This window comes from Ochlerotatus camptorhynchus, unplaced genomic scaffold, assembly GCF_037179485.1.
Source record: "Ochlerotatus camptorhynchus isolate MF236.1 unplaced genomic scaffold, CSIRO-AGI_Acam_v1.1 ptg000357l, whole genome shotgun sequence".
NCBI classification, from domain to species: domain Eukaryota; kingdom Metazoa; phylum Arthropoda; class Insecta; order Diptera; family Culicidae; genus Ochlerotatus; species Ochlerotatus camptorhynchus.
Genome location: NW_027040845.1, coordinates 1,445,774 through 1,469,500, shown reverse-complemented (window position 1 = coordinate 1,469,500; position 23,727 = coordinate 1,445,774). Strand labels below are relative to the sequence as shown.

Here is a 23,727-nt window from a genome sequence, read left to right as displayed (position 1 = left end):
CCGCAACTCCACTACCGATCAAGTCCACATCGGCAGGCCCTCCGATGCGGTTGCAGAGGACAATGTCAAAAAAATACATGAAATGGTGTTGGCTGACCGGAGAGTGAAGGTGCACGAGCTAGCAGATACCGCAAAGATTAGTACTGAGCGCACACGCCAAGACTCTGCATATGAAAAAATTATCCTGCCGCTGGATTCCGCGCAAGCTCACTCCTGACCAAAAACACGAACGCGAGAGCACTTCGAAAAAGTGTTTGGACTTGCTGAGGTGGAATCGGGCGGACTTTTGGGGTCGATTGGTAACTGTTGATGAAACCTGGATCCACTATTATATCCTAGAGAACAGAATGAGTGCCCGGCAATGAACTGAAGCCGGCATGAGTGCTCCGAAGCGGCCGAGGGAGGCTCGGAAAGGTTATGGCATCGGTTTTCTGGGATTATCATTTCATGTCATGATTGTCAACGGCCTCACATGAAGTGAAAAAAAAAAATTTTTGCAAGACAATTCGCCGTCGTATTCGCCGTCATAATCGCCGTCGTAGTCGCCGTAGGCAGTACCGTTAGTATAATTAAAATTAAACATCAACCGCTGAAACTATATGAATTATGGCGTATTTCTGTTGTTCATTTGCTCTAATGTTGGCCTAAGGATCTAAGATTGGGCTCATCACTAAAAATCTGCTACTTATCAATTTTATCTAGATGATCGCGTCATTGGGACGGTACGTATGGATATATTTGGTCGCTATTGAAAATTTAGTCGATTGCTGAATTTATGTATGGGCCCAAATTAGGGGCATTTAAACCGACATTACATCCATTTCCCCTACCAAGTGAAATTCAAGAACGTAATTTCATTTGAATAGCTTGTTTAACCAGGTCTTAAACAATCGTCACGTCGGTCAAAGCTTGTTATGATTGCCTGAACCATGCGTAAAGAGCAAATCGAAACGTTGAACGTCGCGTGAAAGTAGAACTTAATGAAGGACTAAGTACTCTTTCGTAGCTTTTAGTTTTAGGATTTGAAAGATCGTCGGATGCAGTGGCTTACGTACTGAGCAGAAAAACGTGTATTTTGTAAAACTTTTCGTTGTCGTCGGTGCCGGGTTTGAATAGTTATAACAACTAGAGTAACGGAATAATGTGATATGATGGGGCTCGGTGGCCTTAGAGCAACCGTTTTTGCTTACTGAGCAGAACATCATGAGTCTAATCTCAAGCCCATCCACATTCAAGATTCATCAATCGTTTTATTTGTTAATATGACTACATGGTAATAACAGCAACTCGATGATTAAAAATGAGCTCGTCTGCCTAGTGGCAAACGTTTTTGCTTACTGAGCAGAAGACCGTGGGTTCAATCTCAAGCTCCTTCGCGTTATATGATCGTTAGGGCATCTATTCAGCTTATCGTTTACCAAAACGAACCCTGCTGCAAGCCCAACCCTATTACCCAATATCCCAGTGATTCCTCGTGGAAGTGCAGAAATGTTCTCGGCTTCCATCAAAGCGAGTGTCACGTCAACACATTCCTACCCATTCCTTTCTTGACCTGTTTTCGGACGCGGCCGGCGCTGGTATTGCCTAGTTTGAAATCACCAGGTTTTACACATTGAGGATGATTGCTAGTCCCAAGCATCGTCTATTGGTTCTCTGTGTAATTACAGCTGGTCTGGCAATAACAGAGTAGCAACCGTGGGCGGTTAATCATGCTCATGCTCATGCTCACGTTACACGGCCAATTAAACCAACTCAAATTTGCTTTGCGGTCACTTTAATTCGGAAAAATATAGCTTAGGGAAAAGTTGGATCATATGGGGCAAGACGGTCACTCTGGTCTATGAACATCAACCCGCTGTACAAACCTATTCTTAGTATAGATTAATAATAATGCCCACACTAACAATAACTACAACACACGAAAATACCATCAGAAAACACCTCAGGAACACATGAAACGCCATGTTGCCCCACAACCCCTTGCTCATAGACTGAGTAAAATTTTCCTCGCTGCCCTGGAAAAACTTTTGGAATATCATGAAAATATAGTGAGGCTTCAATCAGCCTATTATTATACTCCTAGACTGGATACAATTTTCGTCGATTTTCCTCATATTCGAGCTAATTTTTAAGGAAATGTGAGGACAATTTTAGGCCTTAGTTATACGATTTTGAGAGGAAACCACTCCATTTTGAGTCTATCTCATCGGCCGTACAGATATTCACAAAACCAAAAATAAACTGAATTCAAGAACTGTTCATAAAACGGTATTTAGTTAAATACTGCGTTTGCTGACTTAACACTCCGAGCACGATGCCTGCGGTAAAATGAGTAACGACAAATTGGCAATGTTTAAAAAAAAAAACAAAACAAAATCAACAATCATATAATCATATATAATCGTGACGTAACTTTCTGGCTGTATGTTCTTCCTTCGTGAGTCGTCCTAATGCCTAATCTTGGGTTCTTCCCCTACTGATTACAATGAGTGAGTCCCTACTTGTTCGTGGAGGGTGCGTGCGTTTTGGTGATGAAGGTTCGCGTACTTTAAATATTTGCAGCTTGCTACCTGTCCGAACCACACTCCCAATCCGTAGATGATGATCGTTGCTGTTGTGTCGGGATCGTTCAACCGATCGACTGTAGAATAAATCGTTGACACGTGAACGGGTATGACACGTGGACAGCTACGTATCCTAACCGTGTATCGTGGGGTTGGCGAGATAATTGCGCTAGGGCTAAGATTTATGCCCGGTGAGCACCGTAGCTACGCCAACTGTCGTTATGAGGGTGTGGGTAATGGGTTTCCGACGCTTGGATGGATATCGGTGGTCGGATGACATAAATACCGGTCAGCAATACCGGCCGTTGATCGAGCCTCGTCTTCTGTGGGCGGCTTCGATGGGTTGGTATCGTACGGAGGGCTTTCGGTTTTCAATTTGTGAGTCGGACTGATTACACTTGCGCTGGTAGTATTTTCCCCTGTGGACCTTACCACGACTTAGGCAGTCACGTTGAGTGTGTGACGCACTTGGGGCCGAGTCATTCGTCCGATGACCAACGTGCTCCGAATGCCCTACAAATCCCAGGGACACCCAGGGTAACCTAGCCGGATACCAAAAACCAACGGTTCGGATTCACTTCCGATCTTGGTAAAACGGTCACCAAGGTGCCAAAAAACACCCAAGTTGCACTAGCCACCTCGTGACTTCTGTATAGAAAATTTTTCTTGCATAATTTCTTACTGTTTCAATGTTGATTTTTTTTTTCTTCTAATAACTCCGACTCATTCATTTAATTAAACATAGATACATTAAATTGATTTTTCTTCTTTATTAAACCACTAACATTTTACATTGAATTTTCAGCACGGGACTCACCCTTTTATTAAGTAGTTTTCAATAGTAAATTCAAAATCACTTCTGGAAAAAGATGTAAAAAATTCACGGTATTTAATTTTCAATCAACTTATTTCTTTTTATTTGTAAATCGAAAGTATTTATTTATTTTATTTATAAAATACAAGAATAATAGCACAAGTAATCTACTAATGATTTTCAGAGTATATGCTATTATTACACTACCGATGTACCTATTAGCCTAACTGAAGTAGTTGCTGCATAAGTTTCTAAATGTTGTTAAACTTGCCTCGGTAGTTCATTTTATAATCGAATCGAACGAAAGCGCAACGATTAACTTAAAAAATTGGTAGAATTGGAATAATTAAAACACTTGACATAGAAGATTGTGAGTGAATAAAGAAGTTTCGAAGATACATCGCACTTTCGATAAAAATTTGAAAAATTTGAATGCACATTCCAAATTTCATGTAGTTGACGAAATCGTACCCGAGTAATAAATTAGAAAAGTTAGTAATGTGATCGTATTTCCGCAGGTCGTATACGTATCTGGTAACGGCATTAAATACCAAATTTAATTTCTTTATATTTGTCTTAGAAGTTAAGCTATAGAGAATATCCCCGTACAAAAATAACGGATCGATTAAGGATTTAGCCAGCTGAAGTCTGATATGTTAAGGCAAGGAGTGACGTAACAAAACTAGGGAGTGAAGCGTACAATACACTTTGCTGCATACAGCATTGACTTGAGCATTCCAATTGAGGTTGCAATCGATTTCAATACCAAGATTTTTAATGGTGTCAGAATCCATAACGATATCAGCACCCACTTCAACTAATGGGATATCCTGAATACCAGTTCGTTTTGATCTAAAAATAATAGTTTGTGTTTTTGCCCTACTCAAAATAAGACCATTGCATTAATAATGATATAGTTTCAGAAATATTAATCAATTTGCCAGAGATGTATACTGCCGATACTCGCATAATTGTCCCATCTTTGCTTGATTTCCTATTAATATGGGACAGTTATGCTTATATGGGCAGTATAGTTGACAGCCATCTGCATATAAGTAAAATTTACAATTTAATAAAACATTGGGCATATCATTGATGAACATAGAAAAAATAGGGGTCCCAGGATGGATCCCTGAGGAACCCCACTCAGATGATGCACGTAATTGGAATGCAAGTTATTAAATTCAACATACTGTGATCGGCCAGCCAAATATGATTCGATTAAATTCACTGAGGAATGACCAATGTTAAAACAATTAGCAAGTTTTCCCAAGTAACAATTTTGGTTTTATGAGGGTTCTGTAGACCATGATTTAGACTTGTAGAATGCTATAAAACCACAATAAAACATGCAATGTTACTTGGGTACTGCAGAATTGTTGACCAGTTGCTGTAATAAAAGAGCGCTATCACGGTTAACATTTTCTGATCAAGAGGATTTCTTAAATCGTCTTCAATTTTTATAAGAGCTGTTATCGTGCTGCAGTTCTTGCTTACGATAACCAGATTGTAAAAAAACATAGCAGATTATGATTATTAAGATATTTGTTTAGTTGTTTGGATAGAATTGATTCTAAATTGTTTGACAGAGCACAAAGTATGCTAATAGGTCGATAATCCTTTTCTGTAGCTGGATTGTCAATCTTACCAATAGGAACAATCTGAACATGGAAATTCTGAAGTGGTTATACAACAATTTAATAAGTCTTAGTTGAAGATGCTAATTTCAAATAACAGACTAAAGTGGTAATTTTGATAAGATAGATGAGGAGATGAAAGTATATAGTTTAGTCTGTTATTTGAAATTAGCATCTTCAACTATGTCAACCGTTGACTTCTCGCAGAAGTAAAACAAAACATATAGTTAAAGTAAATAAGTCTGTGATGTAAAGTAGAGTGACACGTAAAGACACTTTGAACAAATTTAGAGGAATGAGATCAGTACCCACATAATCACATGAAGCAGACGCAAACTCTTCCAAAATATCGTTACTAGTAAAACATCTGATTGATAAATTAGCAGAAAGTTCAGTGTGACATTACAACTACCAACATTCGTATTTGAACCTTTTAACCCGAGTTGCTTAATATAATTTCAAAGTTTTTTTGCAGGAAGAAATGCACTAAGTTGGGAAGCAAAGTATTCAAGGTAAAGTAAGGTTAGTTATGTTGCGTAGTTTAACAAAATTGTGCCATTTTTAGTATTATTTTTATCGTGTTTCGCACAGTCATATGCTTCTGAACGATTTTTGAACATCCTGTGGACATTAGAGTGATGCAAAATTTGAAATTTTCGCTCCACAATACTTAAACGATTCCAAATCGGATCCTGACTAACCTCTCAAAATTTGAACCCATTTGGTGAGAAACTGAGATGGCACAAACCATTTGAAGTTTGTATGGGAATTACTATGGTAAAACCAAGATTTTTGTTCATGTCTATCTAATAATTCACCATATCGGTCTGCTTCAAAAGCTTTCAACTTTACTTATAGGATATTTTCCCAGCTACAACTTTGCTGAAGACCACTTTTTGATTAAATGCAAGGATCGAAAGTTATTAATGGTTCAATGCACTGATGTCCTATGATCATGCTCAATCAACTGTTCAGCAGGCAACATTGGTGTTTCTGGGGCGTTGAATAGGACACAAAAATTATGGCTACTATGTCACACTGCAAAATACAGTGTTGCCTACAGAGCAGCTGCTTGATCATGTCATAAGTTTACCAATCTCTTAAATAATTAATAACTATTTCCTGTCTCGTTTTACATAGAAACAATCTTCAGCAAAGTTGTAGCTGAGAAAATTTTCTATAAGAATCGCTATCGAAGTGTTTTGCAGCTCAATATGGAAAAAGACTAGAAGTCAATGAACAAAAAGTTGAGATTTCCCATAGTAATTTACATGTAAACTTCAAATGGTTTGTGCGAAGTCTGTTTCTAACCAAATGAGTTGTAACTTTTGGAGGCTAATCACGACCCGATTTGAAACCATTTAAGCACTGTGGAGCGAAAAAGTCAAATTTTGCATCAGTCTAGTGGACATGTTGATTAAGCCATGGAGTTGAAGTGTCTCTTACCAGTTTTCTGGTTAAAGGCGCATAACGGTTTATGTGTGACTATAGTGTATTATTCAGGTAATTCAATATGTCATTTACATCACCATAACAATAGATATAGAATACTTAATTCTTGTTAATCCTGTAATCGTGGTTAATGTTATTGTAATCGCGATGGAAATAGGTTTCGGGTGTAGTTTTGGAGTTTTTGAATTTATAGTCAATCGTGGTCACTAATACCGCCAACAGAAGACTGGTAGGTATTATTCACATTGGATGAACAATTTCCTGCAATAAAATCAATAAGAGACGGGGTGCTACCGGGTAGATCGCGTGTGGTTGACGAATTCACTATTTTAAAAGAGAGAATATTCAGTTGGTCTATCATACACGACATTTGGAACAATTTACATCTAAAATATTTACGTTAAAATCACCCATTAACACAACATTAGGCTCAGTAGCTAGTGTTAATTTTGTTCAGCTTTACATCGGGTGGTTTGCAAACAATTCCACACACTAAGTTAGCCTTTGTTAAGTATTCGATTTCATTATTAGCTTCAGACTTGGCATGAACTGAGAACCGAATATTTTTCTTCAAGTAGAAAGCAACGCCTCCTCTACGATTCCGTTTTGTACATTTCCGGTTGGATCGTATTATTCTATACCCCTGCAATTCAATTGATTTGTTGGTGAAAGAAGGTTTGAGCCATGTTTCAACTAAACCCAAAACATTCAACAGGAAACGGAATTGTAGAACTAGGAAAATGGCAAGAGTTAAAAGGTACATCGGTATTCATTAATTTCATGTCGGTTTGGTGGAAATCTGGACTTTGTCGTTTTTGGACGGAATTCCCTAACTTTTTCTCCCTCTGGCTAATAGAAAGCGTCACCAACGATAGAAGCCAAATCATCAGATACGGAGAGCTTGAACGATACGAATTTACCTTCTTCGATGTTTTTGTTGCGGGGCACTAGCTTCACACAATTGATCCTTGGGGTATCGGTGTTCGCAACTTAACGCAGGTAATCGATGATGTCTTTCTCTGTCTGTCCATTGTGAAAAGGTGTAATGTAGAACGATTTAAGGGAGTCAATGGATTCACGTCGTATCCTCAAACAGTTTTTGCAAACCACTTTCAAGCGACAGTTGTCATCAGCCGACGGATTGTCTGGAGAAGGGTTTCATTTCTGTTGTTCCATGATTCTGAAATGATTTTCCGGTTCTCACTTGACCCGAATTTTCCATCATTAAATTTTCCAAGTCATCATCTCTCATCAGATTTGTTTTGGTATTACTTCTCACCACCCCTTGTCCCATCAATAATTAATCATCAAAACAACCTAAAAATAATTGATTCGAGCACTGGCTATTAGTTAGGCGCACAAAATATCTAATTCTTCTTATTAAACGATCTTCTCTTCGTTTCAGTGTCACTTAAATGTTAAACGAAATTCAAATCAAAATTGCGTGATTGCGTGATTATCATGCCCTATGATGTTACCTTAATTTCACGTAAATGTTTAGAGATCTGCATTTATGGAAAATCAGTGCGATTTAAGATGGCGGTGATGTAGTGTTGATATCAGATTGTTGCGTTGACTTGTTTTAATTGGTGAGAGCTATGAAATTACAATTTGATAAAAAAATTGCAAATAACTAACATTTTAACATTTTTATGTGTAGGACATAGTTTTTTTTTCAACAGATCTGGTTCGTTTCTGTCATGAAAAAAAAAACATGTCAGGAACGAACTTCATCAGATGCTGATCGCATTTACCTTTGGTTGGTATGTTCGAAATTAGACAATAAATGAAAAATATTTTAATATTTGGAGATTATTAGTCAAAACTTAGAAAGGTTAGTACTGCAGGACTTTGGAATAATTGGTTACGGTAGTTTTACGTGGACATATGGTATGCTTCATTCTACGGGAAGTCGACACATCCACGAGTGAATCAAGTTACTCTTACGTAATTGGATGGACGAAAGCTTAACGTAACACTGAGGTGATTTTTTTTTTGAGTGTTGAGTTTTCTTTTGTTTTTCAACCATAAGTTTTTTTTTAGTATAGTAACTTAAACACTCTTAGGTCATTCGTGTCTTGTCCGGGGATAAGATTTGAACTCGTGACTTTGACGTATGGACGTTAACCACTACGCAGGGGGGCAGTCCCCTTCTGAACCATAACTTTCCCACCCAACTTCAACGTTGAGAATTTGTTTATCCACGAGGACCCTTCTCATTTAATCTGGTAATGTATTCTCAACTGCTCCGTCGGTTCTCAAGCCTACTTTATGCATGTATACTATTCACATACATTGTACACGTGAACGAACGCATGGAAAAATCACGGTCGACTGCGTCCAACAAAAAAAATGAAACTCAAAAGCATAAATTCAGCATTTTCCTTTCCACGACGGCGGCAAAAAAGGCTCCTTGAACCAGCTTACTTATGCCTTGTTGTCGGTTGTGGTAGGATTTCTCTATCTTGGTTCCGCACAGGTGAGCAACCACATCACCAAGGGAAAAATATGTGTCTGCCCAAAAGATAATAAACGTTTGCCAAAATTTGCTTCGTTTATCTCTTATTACCTTATTTTTTTCGGTTTTCTCCTCCTTCCCAGTTGCCTAGAACAGGGCGTTAGCTCGGTTGGTTGCTATGTGTGCAAGAAAAAATATTCGCAAAATGTGGGAAATTACCCGCAGGGAAAATAGAAAAAAACTTTTCTAATTTGAGCTAATCGTGAACCCGATGCTCCTTCGTTCCCAAATAACAATGTCGCACCGGTTGGCAGACGAGATAAAGGACATCCGTTTTTCGGTGCCTTTTTTATTATGATCATTCGGACAAGGGTACTGAGCTGCTGGGCGTGATTGACTTTCCGGTATTCGATTGATTGCCCCTTGCTCAGATAGAAGCCGTACAAAGCGGCCAATTAGCTTTTATCATCCTTGAAGCGCGCTTCAGTTCCGGTTGATGAATGGCATTCAGCGTTCAAAATTGAAATTCTTGTAAGCGAAACTTTCTCCGGATTTCGCATCGAATTTGGGTGAAAGTTTCCACCCACGAAAGCATAAATTTCAATTTTAATGCAATTACCCATTCATGCTCGGAACGTGTACGGATTGGCAAAATTTCATATTCCAACTGAAGGCCTCTGGTTCCGGAAACCAAGCAGACTGAGTCACAGAGGTCGTAATTCAAGCTCTAGATATTAGAGACATGATGGTAATACTCCTGCAGAGCGGCGCAATAGAAGGTGCTTCCAGGTGCACACGTGTAATGCATTCACAAATGGTGCAGGTGCAAAGTTCAGCTTCATCACCGACCGGTTTCGTCGTCGTCGTCGTGATCGTCCCATGGTGTGCATTATTTCCATTTTAGTTGCAAATCGGGATACATTACCGCCTGGCTTGATTCGATAGTTATGGTGCATTCAGTGAGCCACCCAGTTCAAGTGCATATATAGATTACATAGATGGATATGAACGCAGCTAACGGAGAGGATAAAAGCTATCAGTACGGTAGTTGAACGAGGAATGGAAATGATGAGACTTGGATCATCAAAGTCAAGGTTCTGGACGAGTATGAATCGAGTGGGAAGTGGTATTAAACTCGATTTGGTTTACCTACGGTGATGGACATTTGAATCCATGCGTTATGGTTGTTCGCTGCCATGGCAAGCTCTCGTTTGGGCTCAATTTCCCATTTTCTACGCAAATCTACTGGTATGCATTACTTATAATCAAAGGAAGGTTTATCACGATTGCTGAAATATGATATCTCAATCAAAGGTGTACATGGTGAACACATGGATATGAAAAAAGAAGGGGAATATATTTGATGACGGTAATAAGGATAAATGCAGCCTTTGCAAGAAGGACCCCAAAAGTTTTACGGAATTAGAAACCTTGAAACCTTTAACTGTTATAACGATATTTGGTACATTTAAGTTAAAAGAAGAGGTTGTAAATTATGCATTTGACTCATAAAACCTGTCAATTTCGGTTTCACTCAAAGTGTGTGCTGATGAGATCGAAGCAGGCCGCGCTGCAAAAATGGCGTGCTTTTCATTTGCTGCGTCTTATTCGTGCTTGTGAAAATGTTAAAAATTTACATTTTCTTTTAAAAAAAAAATTAATGTGAAAATACAGAAGTGGCGTTGAAAAGTGCATTAAGTGAAAATCAAATTCCTGACCATTGCATGCGGTGTTGTCTGTTCCAACTAACGCGTAAAAACGCTCAACTAAGTTTATTTGCCTTTTCGTTCCTTCTCTGTAGGATTTATCCATCTAAATTGAGGCGATAATTTTAAAACTTACTAAAAAAGCGTCAATTCTACTGCTTCATTGAAAGGTTAGTTTCGGAAAAAAAAAACTTTTCTAAGTCGAGACACACGCAAGTCTGGTCCTCTACTAGTTACGGATTTTCGGATTTTCTTTTTCGTGTGCAATTTCGATCGGTGTTTGCGGCTAGTTCCCATAATCGGCGGTACCGGCGGATGCGCGAGTGGCTTCCTTTTTCCGGTTGCAGTGAAGAGAGAAGAGTGTTTTGGGCCTGCGACCAAAAGTGACGCAGGATCAACTAGTCCTACTCCGAGCCTCAGTCCCCGCTTCCAACCCAAATTGATTATCCGATTATCGGAAGCTGCGCATGATAGTATGTCTATTCTATAGCATAGAAAAAAAGCCCGTTACAACCTGCTTTGGTTGGTGTGATTTGCATTTCACGCAGTTTTTGCCAGGTGTTGTAGCGAAAGCGGGAAAGGATAATTGTCCCCGGCAGAGTTGCAGCCCGAACAGAAGTTTCCTCCTCCACCAGCAATCGGCAAATTTGTGTGAATCACGACCATCATCATCAAACCCATGGATTGGAGGATCCAAAAACCATGGTGAGACCTGTCCAAATACTTTTAACAATAATAAAATAAACTAAATACGTGCCAGGATTCAAAAGAACATTTTGAAACTGGAAGTGTGTTCGTAATACTAATATCCAATTGATAGAGGTAATACATACATGCGGGGCTTATTGTAAGTGAAAGTAACCTCGGAATGGGCGTGACTCTCCAGACATTCTGAAATGGGTTGCTGGATCTGCAATAGAGTTATCACCGCCTAACTCCCGGACTAAAACTGTCTACAATGACCATAAATCCGACATTGTAGAGAGAGTTCTTCCATAATAACACTGCCGACCAGTGGGGAATAGAGGAAATAAATACACACACACTCAAAGTGTATGCTGATGAATCCTGAAATCTTTGATTGTGACGCTCTGAATGCAATATTGACAGGTTTAATGTGTCAAACACATACTCTTGAGAAGAGGAGGAACATCCTGCAGAAAAGATGACGAATTCAAAGGAAATACTAAGCGAAAATAATTTTGAGGGTATATTTCTAAAATAAATCCGCCGAAAACTCACCCCAAATATCCCTTGATCCTATCCTTCGATAATATACCCCTCTAACTTCAGGTAAGCCGCGAGCATTCGGCCCAACTCATACTAGACTTAGAATTAAGTAAATTTTGTTACAAATAATGAACAATGAATTATCGGCTTCGTAAAGCCTTCCAAATAAACGAAATAGATAAAAAAGGAACTCTGCGAACAGTTTAAAGAAATCAGACGATTTTAATTTAATCTGTTTAAATTAAAATCGTTTGATTTATTCGGGATTGAGAAGTCGTTAACGTTAGTATTCCTCCACTCCCAGTCAATACATACCATTATTTGTTTTAAGGAAATTTTGAAGATATTTCCAAGGGAATCTTTAAGCAAACTTTTTTTTTAAGAATTTTAAGAAGAATTTCTAGTAAATTTAGAGGAGAACACCCGTATTATTATCAGCAAAATTTTAAGACGATTCTGAGGTGAATTGCATGAAAATTCAAAGGATGGAATCAAGGGGTGAGACAGGTTTACTCTGAGATGTTTTTGACGTAGGACTACGTCTATGATTTCTATGTGGGGGTACACTTTGTGAAAACTGAAAATGGGACATGTAACAAAATTATGTAAGATTTTGAACGTTAATAGCTTAACTGCCCCTGAACCAATTGCAATAAATTTATCACCAATCGATCAGATATATTTCTAAGCATCGGTTAAATTTAAGACTTCAACATTTTTCAAATCGAATGTGCAATTGTTGCTATGATAATTAAAAATTATCACCGATTGCCTGCGAAAAGGGGTTTCCCTAACACAGATTTTAAAGTTGAATTCCATCCGGTCTCACCAAACGGTGTTTATTCAATCACCGCGTGGTGAGTGGTGGGGTTCTCAAGTAAAAAACGAGAGGCTGCCTGCAAGCAGCGAGCTTCAGACCACATCAGCATCCATAGAAAAAGGAAGAAGCTGCGCCGCTATTTATCGGAATCAGTAGCTCTTCGTAAGTCGCTGTGGGCCATCTATGTCAAGCGTGTCATACTAAAGAGTATAAACAGAGAGAACCCCGCTCAAATTCCTGTTCCTACAAAAATCACAACCTCCTGCTGCAGTTAAAAAATAAGATTTATTATATAAGACCACGTGTTCCTACGTCACCATTGGGTACAACCCTTGTCCCTTGTCCCTTGTAGTTTTTTGCACCGAGTAACTCGTGAGTAGCTAAATGTACCTCAATTGTTAATCGACGTTCATTGATTTTTACTACCTTTAAGGATATGCGTCTCATATTAGACGTCAATTTTGTTTTTAAATAAAGTAGGCCCTAGTGTTTTCAGAGGCTTTCGAATAGCTTGAATATTATGGAAGAACCTGTGCCGGTGCCTGCTTACTACCAAGAAAACCCTTCACTTCCAACCAAATTTCAGTAGATGTTCTTTCTTCTCAGCAACTAAATAGTCCCAGTCGTCACTCCGAAAGGATCATCTCTGATCAAACAAGCTCTCCCAACAGCTATTCTTCTAAACATCTGGAATTCCACTTATAATATCCCATCAACTTCGATTGCTCCAGTAGTTGTAACTGCAGTCCCATTGGAAAAGTCATCACCAGTCAATGTGGGAATAACTGTAACTCCGATCCCTTTCTCGATGGCACCATGCACCATGACGAATCAATCCAGCTCCGAAGGCAACACTACCAACCATTACCCCCGCGGAGTGTTCTGCCGAGCATCAGTGCAGCCGCCGTCATTTCCGAAGCCAAAGAGGAGGAGGATGATGAACTAACCGCTGCCAATGTTTCCGATGAATGCGTCGGGGCTACAAACCTATCTACCGGACGAAATCGAAGTGAAAACCGGTCAGGAAGACGAAGTACAAATCAAACTGACAGATTATTGTCGTCGGCTTTCTCTTTGCATTCCCACGACCATCAAGTACAGGATCGTCATGAGACGTGATCAAGCTCACAAGACCGCTACCAATCACTCGCTGATCATAAAACAGATGGAGAAGAACAACATATTCAACTCCTAGACTTAGCCAACGAGAAACCAAAGAAGGAAACATGCTCCGAATAAAATAAATAATAGAACAAGATATTAATAAAATGGCGAAAACAAAACATTTTTTTCATTTTGAAAGAAATATATCCTCTAGCTGTACATCACTTGGTTGTAAGTGTACGCGTGTCGACGACGTAGTGATTTTCTACTTCAACGGAGACTTCCGTCGACGGCCGCAGCAAAATCTCAGTGGTGTATTGCAGAAACGGGACCGTATGACGACCTTCCGGAAGGCACAGCAGGATCACCAAAACTTGAGGGATGGATTTCCACCGTCAGTAGAACCAACAATCAATACGAAACTAACGATTTTAAATTGGCTCACTACTTGACTAGCCTATTGGTCCCAAGCAAACGAACAACGTACCCCATTCTAGTCAGCATTCTAGTACTACACTATGTTTGTTTTGATTCGCTATGAAAGTTTGACAGATAAAATGAGGGGTTAGTGGATTTTCCTATGTTTCGAGGGGTGTATCGATTAGCTTGGGACCGAATATAGTACTAGAGCTGAGCCAAAAAGTTGAGCTCGTTTCTTCGGGACCTTCTAGTCTTAGAGTTATCTCTGTGGTAGAACGGCACAGTGGTAATTCAGAGCTCGGTTTGCAGTTTCATCTAACGGCAGTTTGTCAAGCGATGGGAATTTCGACGAGTATCGACGTATTTTGAGTACTCAGGCAGGCAGATCGAGTTTTTCCACCATATCAAGCCGGACAATCATATAAGATATATAAGTGTCTCCAGGTTTCGCTGAGTAATTGAGTTCTTTCAACATGTGTTCTTTTATTGTTGTTTTGTATGACAGCAGCTTTTCGGCTTCGCATGAAGGTGCACCTTCAAATGTTACTATGATGTGAAAAGTGCGAAAGCAAATGACAGTGATCTTGCCCTCTGAGCAATGTGAGTTACTCAAGGTACCTCAAAATCAATTCAGAAATTATACAATTTGAGCTGTCTTGCCCCTTGGATGGAATAAACTTTCAGTGAATACTTAAAGAGATAAAAAAAAACATAAAATTAAAAAACAATCCAACAACAAACTTCTGGATTGGAATGTAGCAAAGTTCAAGGGGCTTCCAGAAAGAATATTTCCACCCCAATGTTCTTGTTTTAGAAGAATTCAGCGAAGAATTTTGTTGATGGAACTGGTTCTAAAACTGGAAATGTTTGAGAAAAATCCAACTAAATCCTGTTCAGCGTTTTAGCGAATTTTAAAGGTAGTTAGACACATCTGATGAAGGCCTTACCAAATTCATTATCGAGGAAAAATGCTACGTATGTAAGTCTTAGAAACCTATTGATCTTTCCGGCTCAATTGCATTCGGTTTTATGCTCGTATGCACTGAATAAAATGGACTGATTTCAGCGATTTTTCATGCGATTACCCTGCCACCTGGTGGTGAATCCAATCACCACCAATCGCTAATCATAGCAACCCTGTTGTATAAAGAAAAAAAAAATTGACGGCGTTATCAGTTGATTTGCAGCAGCCATGGCGAAAATCTAGGGGCAAGCCAGCTGTACTCAAAGTTAATATTTTTCCTACGAGTAAATTTGAGTAACTCATAATTACTTAAGAATGATCAAAGAAGTCTGGCCTTATGTATATTCATCAACAAATACAAACCACAGTGTGAATAAACATTATGTGTCAGAGGAGGAGGAGAACCAGAATTATTTTATTATATTCTTGATACAAATCCTTATTTAATCACATGAATTCATTCACAGCATGAAATCTAAGAATTTTGCTTTGAAGGGAAATAAGGTAAAAATGCCATATCCGAAGATGGCCTAACATGAAAAATGTATCCGTATCACCCAGCTAGACGTAATTTATGAGGCCTTCATGTGCTTGGCAAATCAGAGGTTCTGCACATCTACAATTGCAAATTTCATCATCTCAAATAGGAATGAATAAGTTGAGAATTCAAGATGGATGGGAGCTTGATTTGGTTTTATGGAAACTTAAAATTTTAAATATGGCTATACGATGACAATGTATTGCTTTCTATTAATCTCGGGTCGCAATTAGTGGCAATTAGAAATGCTTGTAGTTATTTTTTCTGAAAATCATGACAACCACCAACCAAATGGATTATTTTTCTATACTTCTCTGAATGCCCAAGTGTTAGTGCAGAACTATGAGGTTACTGCCTCAAAGTTCTGCACTAGTTCTTGGGCATTCAGACAAAAGTTAGAGAATACTATTTCAAAGTAGTAGTCGTAACTTTGATGCCTTTCGAATATTGAAACTGTGGTCAATTTACTTAAATTTTTCATATTTTGAATTTGCAAATGCTATGGTCAACGTCAACCGATAAAAACCTGCCCTAGATTTGGATGAAAATGGCTTACAAAGGAATGGCTCGAAGCAGTAGAAAGGTTATGGGATCTATCCATGGATGATTATCCAGTGTAAACCACCATTTTCTCTCTTTATTTATACAGCTTTTCCACTTAGATGCTCACATTCATCAGGATTCACTTTTCGACCATGGGAAGCTGCATAATTTAGGAATATTTATCACCATTGAACGTCTTTCTTTGACAGTTGGGGAATAAACACAACCAGGATGCTGAGTTATCGTGCATCGCTTGTTGAGCAACTCGAGTTACTCAGAGTTGCTCAAAATTAACTCAAATTTTACTCATGATCAAAAGCTGTCTTGCCCCCAGGCGAAAACAGTCAAGCAACTACGCTCGATGATTTGTTCGTATTGCCAGCTCCACCTCGGAGCGAAGAAGATGGAGATCGTGAGGCACTTCGTGTCCGCCGGATATAACCGATCCAGCATTTACAACATCCTCTCCCTTATAGAGAAAGGCGGGAGTGTCAAACGGAAGCCTGGCAAAGTGCAGTAGAATCTGGAAAGGAAGACCGGGGAAAGGTAGCTTCATCGTTCCGCATCTTGGGCTGGGAGGTCGGAGCTACTGGCCAAACTCTCAAACGGCGAAGAAATACCTGGACAAGATGGACATTTTTATGCAGAAGCGTCAGTCGAGACCGGCCGTGTCTGAGCAGCAGGCAATCACCCAGAAGGAGCAGCTGATGGCTGGTAAAAAAAAATAAAAAAAAAACGACTGGAGATAAACGTTGTGCCAAAGACCGCCAACCTTCCCAACATCTCCCAGCTGCGACCGGTAGCAAAATTTTAAGCGAACCTCAAACGGAGGATCTATTCCAATAATTTCGTGGCCAAAACGGAGGAGCAACTGATCGCCAAGGCCACGAAACAGTAGAAGAACATGTCGACATCCATCTTTTCATCAGTCGTGGCTAAGGTTCCAGCCAACTGCCGCATGGCTGCCCGGCAGGGCGTCGAACCATATTTTTAAAAGGCCTAATAAACGAAGGATTTAAAGAAAATTTGTCCCATGGAATTACCTTTAGTAGTTTTTACGTTATACGTTATAGCACAATCAGGAAGATGCCCAAAATTGCTTGAAAAACGGGAAAAACCGGGAAATTGCTAATCGTTTTCACTTGTGAACATAATTACTAAAAAAAATATCTTTCGTCCCTCCATTCTTAGGGCATTAAGGGGGCGATTTACATCATTTACATCTTACATATTTTTTTCGGAATTAATCATAAATCAATTTGGCAGTCAGCCCTCATAATATTTTTTTTTCACATTAAATATATTGGGGAAATGGCTCTAATGTTGGCCTATGGATCTAAGATTGGGCCCATCGCTAAATATCTGCGATTTATCAATTGTATCTAGATGAACTCGTCATTGGAACGGTGCTAATGGATGTTTTTAGTCGCTATTGAAAATTTAGTCGATTGCTGAATTCGTGTATGGGCCCAAATTAGAGGCATTTAGGCCGACATTACATCCATTTCCCCTACATGCAAAGATAACACAAATCCATTAAATTGTGCACGGGAAAAGGTTTGCGATAAAACTAAAACTTGTGAAATAAAGTGAGATGCCTAATTTCACAATAAGTTTCATTCGAATTCTCCTTTAAACCTAAAAATCTCACATTTCCCACAATGATTATGCCTCAAACAATAATTAAATTTTCTCAGGATTCCGCAAAAAACTAACATATTGAAATAATTCCTTGTGTTTAGTTTGCATTTTGTACGTGTGGGTTTTTTATGTTTGTTTTCAAGATGAATAGAAATAAGTTCAAGATTAATATAATATTTGTATCGTAAACAACATTTCAAACCTCTTTCTCCCTTTTCCCATCCAAAAAAATTATAAATCTCCACTAACCTCGAGATAACCGCGAGTATCTGGTTCTGCTTCTTTAACTTAAAATTTGAGACATCAATAATGTATAACAAAAATGATACCTCGGCTCTGTAAAGTTTATTCGATTGAGCCTGTACAAATAAAGTAATTAATAAAAAAAAATATTTCCCTTGGAAATTTTATCTATAACTAGTTTGTAAATTTTTTACCGGTAAGTAAGTAAGTAAGTAATAGGTAGTAAGTTAAGTAACAGTATGAAGTAATCCCCCGAATGGTGTATGTGTTTTTAGCTAGGGCCTGCCCCCAGCCCAACATCTTAGTGACACCTATGGAAAAAACCGCAATCAAGTTGCCGTCCAATGTGCATTCATGTGGCCCTGTTAAATAAACGAATTTGAAAAGCAAACTTTCAGGCACTCTCTATATAATGGAAATGTCTTATCTTATTCGAAAATTGCATTCGATTGAATCAAATTAATTTAGTTGTGCTTTGTTTTTTTTTTAAGATGAATAAACCTCTTTATAAACGAATAAGCCTTTAAGCTTTCAGTACTGAGCAGGAAGTCAACTACATATTTCTTTCGTCATACCACCCCCTAATGCTAGTATACAAATTCAATATCAATAGCTTGATGAATCCTGTATAATTTAAATTCTTACCTGTTCCACCGGTGGCTGCCTTATTTGGCGAAGCTGCCGCTCCGGCCGACTTTTGCTGCAGCGCAGGACTAGCAAGTTTGCTTGCGGCCTTTTCCACATCGCCACCTTTGCTGGCGACAGCAGTTTTATCGCAATCCTCAGCCATGTCTCCTATTGTGTTAGCTTGACCCTCCGAGCACTCACTGAACTAACTCTGTTCTACTAGGTTGGTCGATGAAACTTTTGCTTTACACTACCGAATAAAATGAGCTTTCAGTTCACAACAATTGAATCACGTTCACGCGCTATACTTTAAACTTATGTAGTTTCAATCGAGCAGGACGAATTTTTACGACTGCATCACGATATAAAATTGTGATGAGTTTTCAGTTGTGCGCTTTAATTTCAGTTGTTAATCGGAGTCAATCGACGTCACTTCCGTTACGTAGAGATTGCAGGTGCTTAACTAATCAAAACATTCAAAACACCAATTTTCCCGAGCAAAAAGTTTTCAAATCAACATCACTTTTCTTTCATCCGTGCTCAACCGACGACACCTGTTCCGAATCAAAATTGCATTGCTTTCATTCTCTTGAAAACTTCTCCAGCTGCTCCGGTTGCTTCGTCGCTTCTCCGCTTGCACACACTATCACACACTATCCAAGTTCGTTCGGATCCCTTTCTTCTACTGCTCCACTACCTTCAAGTTTGTCGAGAGTCGGAAACAACAGCTGGGTCTCCCCTCGGCTGGCACAATCCAGTTCACAGCAGCAGATGAGTTATCAAAATCAATTTTCCATCTTCACACACTCATACTCTCGATTTCGTCTTCGACGGGGGCACACTGAAAATTTTCGCACCGTTCACCGTTCCGCAGAAAATTGCTATTGACAAACCTAATAACGGGGGAGACGAAACTACAGAAATTGAACTCGAGATTCTTTCGCAAGACGAGATATTAATAATACTCCTTCATGACCATGTTTTCTTTTCGGCTTCGCTGCTTTGCCACCGCTTCCGATATGGATGGTGTTCTGTTTTGGCACTCGAAAGTCTATTTGGCGACCACTCTGACCGTCTGACGCGGTTTGGAAGAGGATTCTCCCAGACACTGCTTGAGAACCACGCTGACCCTCTTTCAAAAAAACCCCGGACACACCGCTGTCTTTCACCCCCCATCGTTCGTCATCGGTTTCGATCATGTATTCGTCAATCCCCAAACACTTGACCGACCCGACCCGATGCTGCGATGTGTGGACCGTAATAATTGGTTTGGCAAGTGTTTTGGTTCGCTTTCCGGAGTGACGTAGATAAGGTATGCGGTACCTCCCCACCATCCGTCATCCACAGTGACCACCTTTTGACGGTTGACGTTGTCGCATGATGGTCACTGTGCTCTCAGCGGGCAGGTGATGAACTTGCATCGCAACTATCGACGACGACGACGACGACGACGGTTCTGACACCTAGCGCTTGGAGATGACGGATGGAGACGGATGATGATGATGGTCGGTCGCACCGAGTGTATAGATTGATGCAACGGATGGACGCGCACCACCTACCGTTTGCATTCGTTCGTATGGATGCAACGGGAGGGCGACCTTGACGGGTGTTTGTCGAATAAATCCGAACACGACAGCGGGGACAGCGTGATTCTCAATTTTTAAATCAGATCATTTTTTGGCGGGTTTCTTTTTGAGCACACATATTTTGGCAAGCAGTTCGCAGTTTATGGTCATGACACAGTTTATTCTTCGGAACGCATTCGTGGCGTTCGACGGGAGGAAGCGAAGATATCAGCGATTGAGTGTTCGAGTTTTGCAGGTACGGTGAAAAAGATGAAAGAAGTTCACTCCGAGGCGTCAGTTTTTGCATTGCTAATAACAGATGGGTTATTAGGGTTTTTTATCTAATTTCCATCCTACTAAGCACAACCCGTGCTTTACCTCTCTTTTCTGAACGAGTTCAAACAAAAAATGGAATATTTCTGTCAAAGATGACTTCTAAATTTATTCACCTTTCCATACGTATCGTTGGATTTGATAAAGATTCACAAATTGTTGCGATATTGCTTAAAACCTAATACTGCTTCTGAATGGATCATTTTAGATGGCTGAGTTTTGAACCCACCACAGCTTTCATTTGGCGCTACTGTATACGGACGAACCAATGTAAAATACTGTGGTAGCCACAGTACGGTGCTGTCAAAACCTCAGCATCTTCAATGATCCATTCTAAATTCGTTCTACGAGTTTCAATTCCGCCCTAACGCATTGTAACGCCATTAGATTTTCTTCCTCCTACGGATAAACGTAGAAAAAGGGGATTCGCTAGGAGCGCTTCTTTTGTTTTGAGAATAATGAGCGTAAATATTCATACAATGTGCTTTAACAGGATTTATGTTGTAGTTAATGAACTAACGCATCGGAACAAACCTATTATTGATTTGTGCACGGTGAAATCATTGTTATTATTGATCTTTTCTGATCTATAGAACGGACATAGGCGATTACGACGAAGTAGCGCTCTACCCTAACAGTTTGAGAGTTAAATCTCACATAGAATAAATGTTTTCCTTTTAATTCAAGGAATATCTAGATTGATCCTAAAACCATAGACAAACAGACGTATCGAAAAAAAAGCTCACTTGCCTAGTCTTAAAAAATGCTGCATACAAGTTCGATAGAAAGTAGAGAAATGTCAAAGTGATTCCTTGTCAGCGCTGCGGTGGGGGTTCGCAAAACTAATAATACTTAAATTGAACGTTAAATGCGTGTACGACGTTTGAGGAGAAAGAGTTACGTCTGTTTTTCTGTGGTAAAATGTTCTCACAGTTTTTCATGATTTTTTTTTATGATTGATAAAAGATTTAGATTAGGGGAACATCCATGACCATATGACGTAATATATTTACCAATTTAAGACCCCTCTCTTCCCTCCTCGTAGCTTATTTTGTCATACCTTATCGATGGCCGGTAGACGGATGCAAAAATCCACAGTACTCAAACGGTTCCTTATTCCCGAGCAAAGGATTGTACCAAATTGATAACAATTTCTGATACCCGGTTATCAAAATTTGATAACTGACCATGTTATCTTTGTGGTTGAATAAACAGCCAACATTACGCAAATTATAACAAAATAATACTACTGATTTAGTTACCATTGAAAACATCTTGATAACAAATCTTGTGATCTTTGCCAATTTTTGACGTAGAACTACGTCTGTGATTTCTATATGGGGGTACACTTTGTGAAAACCGTAAATGGAACATGAAACAAAATTTTGAAAGATTTTGAACGTTAATAACTCAGCTGCCCCTGGTCCAATTTCAATAATTTTATCACCAATCGATCAGAAATATGGCTACGCATCGACAATGCTTCCGAATGTTGATTTTCAACAAGAAACTATTGAAAAAGTTATAAATGTCCAGCATTGTCCAAAAGCGTCGAATTAACTAATAAATCGACCAATCACGTACATGCTTATGCTGCTTTTCCAAGTCAGTTATCAGAGAATTATTCCTAGAAGAAACATGACGATGTAACATTACGGCGAGGCTCGGTAGTTCAGTGGTTACCGTTTCTGCTTACTGAGCAGAAGATCGGGGTTCAATCCCAGGCCCGTCCCCATCCTTGCAATTTTTCACTTTGCCTTATCCCATCCCCACTAGATTTAAATAAAAAACAAATTCTGCTTTAACCGATCGCATCACTTACCACATGAATCCTGATCTTAAAATAACCTACCTCACTAACACAACTATCTTTCCCGAGACAGCCGTGGAGATGTTGAGGAATTCTCGGTCTCTAGTAACAACCGCACTGTGCAAGTTGATTAGTTCTGAGCATTCACGGAGGAGCAGCTAAGAAGGTCGGATAACATTAACTCGACGGCCAACATTCATTGATATCATTGTTGTTGTGGATGATAGAAGAAAATAGAAGAAAATAGCAGAAATAGTGCGAAATAGGTAAGTGAAGCCATGGTGATCACAAAAGAGGAAATCGATAGAGAATTTGCTTTCATCCTTCTGTTTCTAAACCCCTTACAGTCGTCGTCACAGCAATGAAAACTAGCATCGCACCGCTTTTGGTTCTAGGGCACTTGCTGGTTGCAATTTTAAGATCAGGATTCATTGTGATGCGATCAGTGAAAGCAGCAGAAATCTCCTTCCCAACTCTCTTGTGGAATCTTTGAATGGCTCTGAAAAAGGGCCAGTTTTGTTAGATTTCGACGCGACGGAGACATTAAGAGCGTTCACCACGAATACGACGAGCCTGCTGAATGTCCTTTGGCATAATTGTGACACGCTTGACGTGGATGGCGCACAGGTTGGTATCTTCAAACAGACCGACCAGATAGGCCTCTCTGGATTCCTGCAACGGCCGAGCTCTGGAAGCGCAGATCGGTCTTGAAGTCCTGGGCGATTTCAGGAGAAGCCTTTCCTCCGGTGGACTTACGAGCGGTCTGCTTGGTACAAGCCATTGTGCTTAGTTACGGTGCAGTTACGATGAATCGAACACGCTTTCTCCTCTGTTTTATTCCATATTTTTGTAATGTTCAATCAATCATAAACGATGAAAGAACAAAAATGCAACAACTTGCAAGAAGAGTTTAACCTTCGAGTAGGTATAAAAGAGGTATTCATGGTCAAAATAAGCATCATTCTTTCTTAGACCGTCAAGCAGGTCAGTGTTGAGCTCGCTCTCTAGAGTTAAATGGAAAGTTTTTCGCATCCATTTCTTGTCAACCGTACCCGAAGGCAGCTTAAACAGCATAAACATTGCCTGGACGTGGCAAGGGAGGTAAAGGACTCGGCGAAGGAGGAGCCAAGCTTCATCGTAAGGTGTTGCATGATAACTTACAGGGTATTTCCAAGACTGTCGTTGCGTATCTTTGGTCTGATCTACGAGGAAACCCGAGGTGTTGCTGGAAAACGTCATTCGTGACCTACTCTGAAGA

General features: G+C 39.6%; 1 protein-coding gene across 7 annotated transcripts in view; it reads right to left on the bottom strand.

Moving 5' to 3' along the window:
- kcc (solute carrier family 12 member kcc) overlaps positions 1-23,727 on the bottom strand; it is an 836,076-nt gene that overhangs the window by 423,373 nt on the left and 388,976 nt on the right. For 5 of the 7 annotated variants that reach the window (XM_065231461.1, XM_065231466.1, XM_065231462.1 and 2 more), the window contains exon 2: positions 18,780-19,654. The exons of the other annotated variants lie outside the window; for them this stretch is intronic. In XM_065231461.1, the coding sequence (XP_065087533.1) occupies positions 18,780-18,924 (145 nt within the window). In that variant the 5' untranslated portion in view covers positions 18,925-19,654. The remainder of the gene's footprint in view (positions 1-18,779; positions 19,655-23,727) is intronic. 7 annotated transcript variants of the gene reach the window in all.